At 37.8% G+C, this 10,793-nt stretch overlaps 1 protein-coding gene across 3 annotated transcripts in view; it reads right to left on the bottom strand.

Annotated features, from left to right (window-relative positions):
• Positions 1-309: 309 nt before the first annotated feature.
• TBC1D23 (TBC1 domain family member 23) overlaps positions 310-10,793 on the bottom strand; it is a 31,366-nt gene continuing 20,882 nt past the window's right edge. For 2 of the 3 annotated variants that reach the window (XM_082220995.1, XM_082220996.1), the window contains exons 15-19: positions 10,129-10,173; positions 7,752-7,840; positions 4,789-4,924; positions 3,596-3,790; positions 310-1,925 (exon numbers count right to left, since the gene is read on the bottom strand). In XM_082220995.1, coding sequence (XP_082077121.1) covers positions 1,844-1,925; positions 3,596-3,790; positions 4,789-4,924; positions 7,752-7,840; positions 10,129-10,173 — 547 coding nt within the window. In that variant the 3' untranslated portion in view covers positions 310-1,843. The remainder of the gene's footprint in view (positions 1,926-3,595; positions 3,791-4,788; positions 4,925-7,751; positions 7,841-10,128; positions 10,174-10,793) is intronic. The other variant, XM_082220997.1, reaches the window with a different exon arrangement.

The raw sequence follows: 10,793 nt of genomic DNA, 5'->3' as shown, positions 1-10,793 counted from the left end.
GCCCTCATGTCTTTTTAATATTTTCTTACACTTTCACACTTCTGTCTCAAGTGATGTCTATGCTGGCTTGGTCATGCCCACAGAATTGAAGATGGCAGGGTCCCAAAAGACATGGTCTTCCCATCTTTACCTTCCCGTCATAAGCAAGAGAAGACCTTCCATTCATGGAAAGCTTAAGTCTGAATCCATCACCCTTCATGTTTGATTTTGATGAATCATAAAAACAGATTACAGTACATTTTAAAAGTGCTAAAATATTTAAATCCACAGAAATGACATCGTCGGATCAAACATTTTGTATCTGAACCATTTGTGTTCAAATAGTACTGGTTTATTTACAACTGCAGTTTATAAACAATAACACAAACATCTTTACATTAACACTATGGGGGGAATCTCTGTGTTGAAGTAGGCACAAATTGGAGGCTCTTCAGGAGATTTTACTTTAAAGGAGAACTGGAGAAAAAAAATATGTAAAATGACAGCTCTGGGGCAGAATATAAATACAGGAGCATTGGCAGAGGTGCAGTTCATGCAACGCATTGTCAAATACTTTTTTTTAGTGTTGTTCATTTAGATATGTTTAAAAACAGGAGTTAGTTCCAGGATTAAGGTGCCATAACTTGATTCCTACTAAGAACGTAACTTTAAAAAGCTGATTTGTTATAAAGGTCAGCTTAATTTATTTTGTGATGATACTGCAACAGAATCTTATGCAACTTCAGGTGTTCAGCTTTGCTTTTGTTTTGCACAGCACATTTAATCCCAACAGTTTTGCAGCCTTTCATATCTTCATGTACTGAACTTGCTCCAGGATACGAAGAGCATTCAAGTTCCTCTTAAACATTTGGTCAATATGTGTTAGCTACAGATTTGCAGCAAAAACTTGTAATTCTCAAGCAGTGAAAACATTATTTCAGAAACTTAACTGACATGACTTGAAGAGGGAAAAGGCATGTCATGTGTATAAAAAAATCATTGCAAATATGTAGCTCTCTGATCACTTTGCCTCACTTGCAAAAGTACACCTTCAGTCCATGCCAGACAGTTTCTGAAAAGATAATCCAACAATTATGTTTGTCTCCCCATCACGGCAGCCAACTTTGATATTCCATCACATGAATTCTCATTTCAGCGTCCATTCTAATGCTGACCATGGCCCAATAAAACCTCCACTTTCATAATAACCCAGCCACATACTTGTGAGTGTAAACTTTTCATTACGGCATCCAATTCAACATTTCAAGTTTATTAATTTAGCCACTATTTTTTTACTTGATAGCACACAGAAGTTTGGTGGACTGCAATATTATTTTTAGCTGGGTCCCAATTTTTCCTAGTTCTAGTTCCTAGCCTATGTATTGTCGTCACTCCTTGATGTTTCACCCAGCAGATCAAACCACATATTCAGTGCTTCAGGCCTTTAAAAAACAGCTGCTACTTAACAGTTTGTAATATTAAGAAGAAAATGGGTTTCAAATATTTTCCCATTATCTTAGAAGTGCTGTGTGGCTTCAATACAATTCTTCAAAGTGATCTGTGTATTGAATCGCTCTTATTAAGAACAGGTCAGAACCTCAAAAGTTACTTGAAAAATAACTGACATTTATAATAAACAACTTTTACAAAATCCAAGAGTGTTAAAGAAAAAGACTTTAAAAATATATTCAAAATGTATAATTTACTCCTATCGTAAACCTGCTACCCAGGCACTCCCATCAGTAAACTGAAAATGTCCTCTTAGGTTAGTATTCCACAGGAAAATTCATTTTAGGTCCATGTGCAGTATCCAGGTTGTCATTTTTTCTTTTTTTAAGACACAACTGAAAAAGTCTTTTTCTCATTAGCTTTCCAGGGCATCCAGAACTTTCATAATCTGTTGCTTTATGGCTTTGGTAGCATCACCTGCATTTGGAATCAAGTACCTTAAGAAATGGAAACAAAAAGAACATTTGTTGACATACTGAACAAATTCACTGTTGATCAAAGATTTAGTATAGAATCGTTGAGCTGGAAGGGACCACAAGAGTCACCTAGTCCAACCTTCTGCAATGCAGGAATCTCAACTAAAGCATCCGTGACAGATGGAGATAATAAAAGGATTAAAAATATTGTTTCATAATGACTAAGGCTTCTTTTCAAATAGCCACGTTAATCCCTGTTTGCTGCTTTCATATGCAATTTGCAAAATAACTACTGTATCACAGCCCATCCAGCTAGAATTTCCTTGTGTAAATGGTTGTGTAATTCCCACCGCGGGTACACTTTATCTTACTGACATATAATGAGTTATAACCAAAGGCATCTTGGAAGAGCACCCTCATGTACCACGTGAGAAAAATGGATGATTTGCACTCCTTGTATAGGTCTAAAGGTGATATTCTTAAGCAAGTCAAAACCTGAAAACTACTAAAGAATCAACTTATACCAGCACTAGCAGCCTCATACCCTGGATTACTCAGGAATTCTAATGAAGAAAAAACCCCAGCAGTTTTGAAACTAGTGGTTAAAATCAGTAGTTTGGAAAGGTCCAGTCTGCCATATTGATTCAAAATTGCATCCAGTTGTATCCAAACACAAATCACAACCTTCTCCTTAATCATAGAAATTTGGTTACTGTATCTTAGGTAAAGGGACCCCTGACCATTAGGTCCAGTCATGGCCGACTCTGGGGTTGCGGCGCTCATCTCGGTTAACTGGCCGAGGGAGCCGGCGTACAGCTTCCGGGTCATGTGGCCAGCATGACTAAGCTGCTTCTGGCAAATCAGAGCAGCACACGGAAATGCCGTTTACCTTCCTGAAGGAGCAGTAACTATTTATCTATTTGCACTTTGATGTGCTTTTGAACTGCTAGGTTGGCATGAGCAGGGACCAAGCAACAGGAGCGGGGATTTGAACCACCAACCTTCTAATTGGCAAGCCCTAGGCTCTGTGGTTTAACTGTATCTTAAGAGGTATCCAAATGCATACTGAGTAGGAATGCAACTTTCCAAAATATATATGCAAAAGCTGTTTTCTGCATACTCAAAAGTTCTTTGCATCCAACCCATAGCAGGAAGTGAGAAATAAAAACCTCTGTCCCATGATGGTTGAATGGAGACAGCCATTTAATATGATCCTGTAATCATGTGATGTTTGCAGTAATAGTTATCACCAAATAAACAGGGCAATTTGCACAGGCTTTAAACAACTTAGGTGAAAAGCCACTGAAATGGAAACTTTTAGCACTTTGTATGTCTTACCTCCACATTTAAAAATAAATAAATCTTGAGAAGCTATGTAGTTTGAGGTTTTGGTAAGAAAATCTCATAAAAGTCCAGCAGTGCAGATCATGTGGACCACTAACTATGGAATAATAGTTTGTAGACTGAGGTTCATCTAACACTTTTGAGTAATATGTAGAGGGATTCTAAGTCAGAAAAGGCAAAAGAGCCTTTCAGAGGAAGTATGTAGCATGGAATGCTAAGAGTGTCTTTGTCTGTACCGCACTATTTGGATTTCCCAATCTGATGTCAGGGGAGAAAATGTACTGCAATTGATTGGGAATAATTATGTGTAGATGCGTCTGAAGCAAAACACAAACAAACAAACTTACCTCTCAATTGCCAAAATCTCTATGCCCGAAGTGGTGCTATTTCCATACTTGAAAGTTATTAATTCAGGATGTTTTTTCTTGGATGTTATTTTAACTACGGAGTTTAGTGCCTGGCGAGATTGTATGTAAGCAAATCCCTTTCGGGAGGCAATTTCCCTCAGACAGTACATATGTGTTGCTGTTACTAGAAGATGACTGTGAACAAAGTAAAAAGAGAAAAGGTTTTTTTGTCAGAAATACAGAGGGTGGAATCCAACGGTGCATGAGCAGAATTATGTTTGTACACAGGACTACACCTTTCTACTCCCTTATTACAGACTTCTGCACAAAATGCCTAATTTGCCCCAGAGGCTCCCCCAACTTTCCACAGCAGAATTTGAGGTCATGTGCAAGACTGCAATGGAGAGAAGGTGAAGTCCCATTCCACAAGCAGAAATCTGTTCCACTTACACATAAAGAACATAGGACACAATCCAGAGATGGAAAAAAGCATGGTGAGAAAATTAGCAACAGTACTCATTTCCTGAAGCAAATGCCTCAAAAGACTTTGTAACCACTTATAAATATTTATTTCAGAATTAAAATGCTGGTTTTCCTCTAACAGAACATGACAGTGCTTTAATCAGCTGATACTGGAATTTCTCAAACTGTTTTTCTTATCATAGGGTGAAATGTTTCTTGGGATGAAGTCTCTCAACCATTACCTCTACTGTGAAAATATTTTCTGAAGGGACCTCACAGTGAAAAATCCACAAGGTACCAGGTCATACAAACAAATTAAACACGCACAAGTACCAGGTGCCTGCTATAGTATTAGAAAACTCCTTTTTTAAAGCTTTTCTTCAACAAAGAAGGTGAAAACTAGACATGATGCCAATCTTAAGCATGTTTACTGTGATGTGAGTGTTGCTGAGATCAATGGAACTCAATTCCTGGTAAATAAGTCTAGGACTAAAGAGTTTGTACACTGAATTCATTCCCAGATCATGCAGATCTTCACCATGAGATAAACAGAAATTCACCTTGTAGTAGAAAAGATGATTATGTGAGTCCACAAAATTCTCTAACACATAGAAGTCAACAACTATCAATACCAAATATCTATCTATCTATCTATCTATCTATCTATCTATCTATCTTTATGTACTTTTTATAATAAGTATTAGTGATTATAATTATCCATCCAACAATACCTTGGAAACATGTGTCCATTTTCTTTCACCTCTTTACAGGGGAAATGAAACTTTATGTCTGGTTTATTTATCCAAGTCTGGATGTTGACAATCTCTTTTCGATCATCATCCGACATTGAGGAGCTGTCAATTTCATCTGTTTAAAAAAGAAAGGAGTGATGTCACGTGGACAAAACATAGATAAACACTTTTTTAATGTTACCTACCCGCTCCTTTGAATAATAACAATAATTTTCACATTATTATTTGAAATTTCTAAAATGAAGAATACAATACATCACTGCTATTAAAAACTGTGTCTTGGTTTTTATGCTAGATCATTTTAGACAGCTGGGTCTACTCTAGGCATGACAAAAATCTGGATCTAACCCTGTATCGATCACATAACTGAATTCTCACATTTTCATGGTTTTCTTTGCATTTTTGTTATGATGTATTGTCCAAGCCTAAAGTTGCAGTTCAGTTGCAGTTCCAAAAATTAATAACTAACGCTGCAGTGTCAAAAGTAGGTCATTTCACCTCAAATCTAGCTTGCCTATTTGGTTTAAGCTTCCTAATGATTTTGCTATTATGAAAGTTATTGTTCATGGTGGGAGCAGGGCTGCAACATGGTTTAATCTATTAATCATATGAATCTAGCAAACTAGGGTGATATACAATGGTTATTCTCTTCTGCCAGAAGGAAACTCATCAGCAGAACAGGGAGGCAGACCCCTAACACCGTTGAGCAGATTTTCTTTTGGGAGGGGGATAACCAAAAATTGTCTCCTTTCCTATTCCACTGATGGATTCCCTTCCTCCAGCAGACAGCCACCACTGGATACCACCCTCTTGATAAATGTGTATTAAAGTGCATGTGGATAATAACAGCATTTCCAAAGTAAGATGTATGTTTGTTTGGTTTTTTGACAATGCACAAGTCACAGCAGGTATTCACAGAAGAGACACAAGAGACGAGAAAATGCCTCTTTGAAGGTGGCACTTGCCACCTGCAGTTTTTATAAACACTTGTCTTTTTTTTTAATGTGCCTATTAAAAAAATCTGCTTGCCTGATTAACTCGGGGCAATTGAATTGTTTTAATTAAGTAATATGAGCTATTAATTAAGTTATGCTTCCCTAGTTGGAAGAAAGAATTTTACTCATTCTGACATTGAGTAGGAATGCACAATTATGGATCAAAAGTTTACACAGGCAGTGACTTCACAATTCAGAAAACAGCATTATCTGCACAAGAGGATGTTAAGTTCAAAATCTACTAATTCTTCTGTCTTATCACTCCTTAAATTGATTGACTAGAAGACAGGAATGGAATCATCCCATTTCCTTATCTGATTTTTCCATTCTATTTTTGTGTCCTACTTGTTCTAAATAAAATATTGCACTTTATTTTCCTAAATAATGTATTGATCAATGCAACTGAGAGTTCCAGCACGAGTGCAGGTCAATCCTAAAAGCAACTCTAAATATAGTATTGGGAGGCCAGTCAGCTGTCATTCCTAAGTGATTTTAGATCACATGTTTTGTTTTGCGAACAAAATGTTCTCATTGCTGGACTCGCAAATTCACTACAGGAATTGACAAAGATGGATATTTTTTTTCATTCACAAAAGCCATGTCCTGAGAGCACCACAGGGCCAACTAATACCCCCTCGTCTCATTGCTCTTATGTCAATGTCATTTTTTGCTATTTTGAATGCACTTTTTGTCAAGGTTGATTCAGCACTTTCCCTGTGGGAGGCCTTGAGCAATTACCCCACAGCCAGTAATAAAAATCCTGATTTCCCTGGGCCCCTGATGGATTCTCAATTTAGGAAGCATGTTTCTCTATCTGACCCTTTTACATGGTTTTGTATGTTTGTGATATTTTATGCATTGTAACTTGCCGTTATTTCTGTTGATTGTAGTTTAGTAATTCTTTATTGTAACTGTTAAAACTGTAAACAGTTTAATTATTATCTGCTGACATTTAACTTTACTATTCTATTCTAAAGATTTTTGAATATTGCTTTATTTGATGCAAGTTGTTTATTTTAAAGTTATGTTTTTATTGTGACTTTTTGTAGTGGGTCAGATTGTTATCGGGTGTGGTGTGATCTTTGCAGTCTATTTTGTTGTTTCTTCAGCTTGCAAACTGCCTTGTGTGTACTGATCAAGAAAGGTGGTATACAAATTAAAACTGAAATGAAATATTATTGGGTGATTCTCAGTGAGAAGATCAGTAATGGCAGATAGGCTTCTCTATTGTCTCCTCTCTGCAGGAGTCTCGTGTGATTCTGGTAGGTTGTAGCCTCACTTTACATGAGGCAACAGTAAAGGCCTAGTCGGTGTCCTGAATTAAATCAGGAGATGCCCTAGAATTCTCAGGGCACATGACTGATGCCCTCAACAAACTTCCCCATGCAACCTTTTTGTCCTAAGGTTAGGTAAAGGGACCCCTGACCATTAGGTCCAGTCGTGACCGACTCTGGTGTTGCGACGCTCATCTCGCTTTATTGGCTGAGGGAGCTGGTGTACAGCTTCGGGGTCATGTGGCCAGCATGACTAAGCCGCTTCTGGTGAACCACAGCAGCGCACGGAAACACCATTTTCCTTCCCGCCAGAGCGGTACCTTTTTATCTACTTGCACTTTGATGTGCTTTTGAACTGCTAGGTTGGCAGGAGCAGGGACCAAGCAACGGGAGCTCACCCCATCGCAGGGATTTGAACCACCAACCTTCTGATCGGCAAGTTCTAGGCTCTGTGGTTTAACCCACAGCACCACCCGCATCCTAAGGTTAGAAGGATGCTAAACAAAACATATTGACTGCTTTAGTAAAGTGTCAAGTGCATTTAACTCAACAGATCCCAGCATAAGTTCAGGCAGTGGTTAAAACACCTCTTTGGTAATACATCTAATGACTGCAAGACGGGATGTGGAATTTGTTTACACTGGATTTCAGATAGAAACATTCTCTACCATACCAGTATCATACTCTTCTTCATCTCCAATGCTGAAAACCGGTTTCACGCCTCGGTAAGGTTTCCCCACTCGGTCACTGCTGCTCACATGTCTGTTGACAAGGGAAGATTATAGGGTGGGGGTGGGAGAGAAAAATCCTACGTGTTAAGAAAGGGAAAAAAAAGAAAAGGACGACACCGTGATATTTCCCATAGCAGCATGCAACGGCAAAAGACGTGAACCTGTATGTGCAGCTAAAGGATTCCAGATGAAGACAGCTGGCCGTGAGAAAAAAGCAGAGAGTGGCCAAACAAGCCACGCTGGATTAGTGAAAGCAGACAACAAGGGCTGAGTTGTATTATAGTGGTGTGGTCCATTTTGGAGAAAATGGTGAAACTGCCTTCTCATTAAACTGCAGTGAACCCAGCTCTCTCTAGCAGGTCAAATAATCTATGTCAGAAGTCAGAAGCATCTTTAAGGCTCTCTCCTAATACTGAGTTGCGCTATTGGGCAAGCTACACACACACACAGCACAGCTTTGGTAGGTTGGAAAGTTGAGAGTCTTTAAAATAATCTCTGAAGATACCTTCTTATGAAACAATATAACAGCCTCAGCTGGTACAGTATAAACAATGGCATTCCCTCTATTCAGTTTCCCCCTCCTGCTGCTGCTAGTATCTTGCCCATTCATCTTTTCCTGACTTTCTAAAAATATTACTTGGCATAGATACCAAGCATGACTCAATAAAGAGGCACATGTTTCCAACTTGTCACACATTTCCTAACAATTACAGTGGCCGAATGTTTCCTTTGAAATCTTTCTACATTCCGTTTTTGAGAGAGAGGAAATGATGATGCTCATATTTACACGCCGCTGTTGAAATTTAAATTCAAATGCTGTTAAAGGGGTGGGGTGGAGAGAAAGAGGTCTCACTCTGTTCCTGAAGGCATATCTTACGGCTTTTGCTTTCTAGGACTCGAAGGTATTAAAAGTGGATACTACTGGGGAAAAGAAAATTGTTAAAGGGGGAAGCAAACAAATGCGCTACCCAAATAAAGCAAAGTCGGGAGTGCTCATTAGTAACTTAAGACAATAAGCATCAGTAACACTGACAATGTACACATGAAATGGGCAGTGTAACAGACGGGTATGGGGATGATACAACTTTAGTTTAGTTTAGTTGAAACTATGTTTGGGGGAAACCAACTACGGTTAAGTGTTATATTTGCATAGCACCATCTTGAGCATACATTTCTGGTTGCCTTCATGTTTCCATTCTCAAAGCATGCCTCCTCTGGTCAAGACTTTGCTGTTTAGTGGCACCAAAACATACTAAGGTAATGTTGCTGTTATTAAGTATAAACACATTGCAAAATTGTGGATCAGGGTTTGTTAAGTTGTAAACAACACATTATTTCTTCTGAAAAAGCCTCCAAAGAAGAAACACCAATTCATAAACTGATATTAATAACTGTCTCCTTTGCCAATACACTTTTTATGGAAATCTTGCTCGATGAGAATTTGATAACGTGGTTTAATGGCAACTCTCTGTTGCAAAGAATAGTTTTAAGCAATATTTTAAGTTGCTGTTGTTTTAATAGTAGTTGGCTAGATGTTTAAAATATGTTGTTGGTTTAATTTTGTTTTATTTCAGATAAAATTTGCAAATAAATAAAAATGATAATAAAAATACAACTTTTTAATTTTGAATGTGGGTATAATGTAACACTACTGTTCTGTTAAAATTCAGGTTGATATGAATTTTGCTGATCTCCAAAGGTCTGCTTTTTGTATGCTGACACAGGTGCAGGAGGAAAAATTCAAATTCCATCTAAAGACCCCCTTTCAAAGGCAACTATGGTTGCTAGCTTCGTAACAAGCTTGTTCTAAAACAATGTTATAAACTGCCTTGTGCTATTCTGATGATGAGCAGTATATAAAACAAAAAAACAAACTGGAATCCATGGTTTCCCACTTCAATTGTAACAGGAAACTATGGTTAGTAAAACCTCCTGGTTTGAATGCTGTATGCTGCTGAGGAGCAAAGGGGCTATGTCTGCAGGAAAAAGGATTACCACAGTTTAAGAAGAGATATGATTGTCTGAACATGGCAATCATGTTTAAAAGCTTGAAAAAGAAGTAATCGGTGTGGTTCATGATATGGAAAAGGGGAAAGATGTTCCAGAACAAACAACAAAATGAATATGAACAAGTACTGTGTATACAGCTTCTCTTTCTCTCTCTAGTTTCCAAGACAACACTTGAAATGCTTTGATAGCTTGATGTTAAAAATAATCTGAGAGAGATTGTCAGTGTAACCAATGCTTACAAACATTGTGAAGTCATGCGAAAAAAAGACAAAGGCAGTTTTACTCAGATGGTTCAATACAATGTCTTACCGCTGCAAACTTGCTGTCTCAGGCCAGGAAAGATTGAAAGAAACTCTATAGCAAATTGGGGCAGAGGACAGAACAAAGTAATTAAAATCTATAAGAAAGAGTATCTGATGTATTTCTTCTTACTTGGCAGTAGAGTATCAAGCAGGAGGGAGTATGAGAAAATATGAAAAAAATCTTTTTCAATGAGCATTTTTAAAAGAAAGAAAGAAAAGTTGTATTTTCCATACAATAAATACTATTTCATGGATTTCAGGAGCTGTTAGTAAGATCTGCTAGTCTTCCACAGAAGCAGTAATCTTTCAGTTATGGCTTAATGTGCACAAAGCTATTTTGGAATACGAGGAATGGTGGATAACATAATCCTGAGTTCAAAGAAAGAGATCACGATTAATCTGTTGGCTAAAATTTAGAAGTTCCTTTTATTTTACCAATTTTTACAAGGTCAAGTTATTAAGCCCAGAATACACTTTCCCAATAGCAAGACATAATGAGAGAGGCAATAGTTAAATGTGAGAATCTTTTAGTTGTCCAGTGCCCACACTCAAACTGTTCAGAGAGCGGTTAAATAGCTTTTAAGGGACCAAAATTGTTTACACAGAAACGATGGCGCTCTAAAATGGTGAACAATCAGGTGATGGTGCTTGTTACAGACATTTTGAAGGAAT

Source organism: Podarcis vaucheri (genome assembly GCF_965113315.1).
Source record: "Podarcis vaucheri genome assembly, chromosome: 4".
NCBI classification, from domain to species: domain Eukaryota; kingdom Metazoa; phylum Chordata; class Lepidosauria; order Squamata; family Lacertidae; genus Podarcis; species Podarcis vaucheri.
This window is presented reverse-complemented; position numbering and strand designations above follow the sequence as displayed.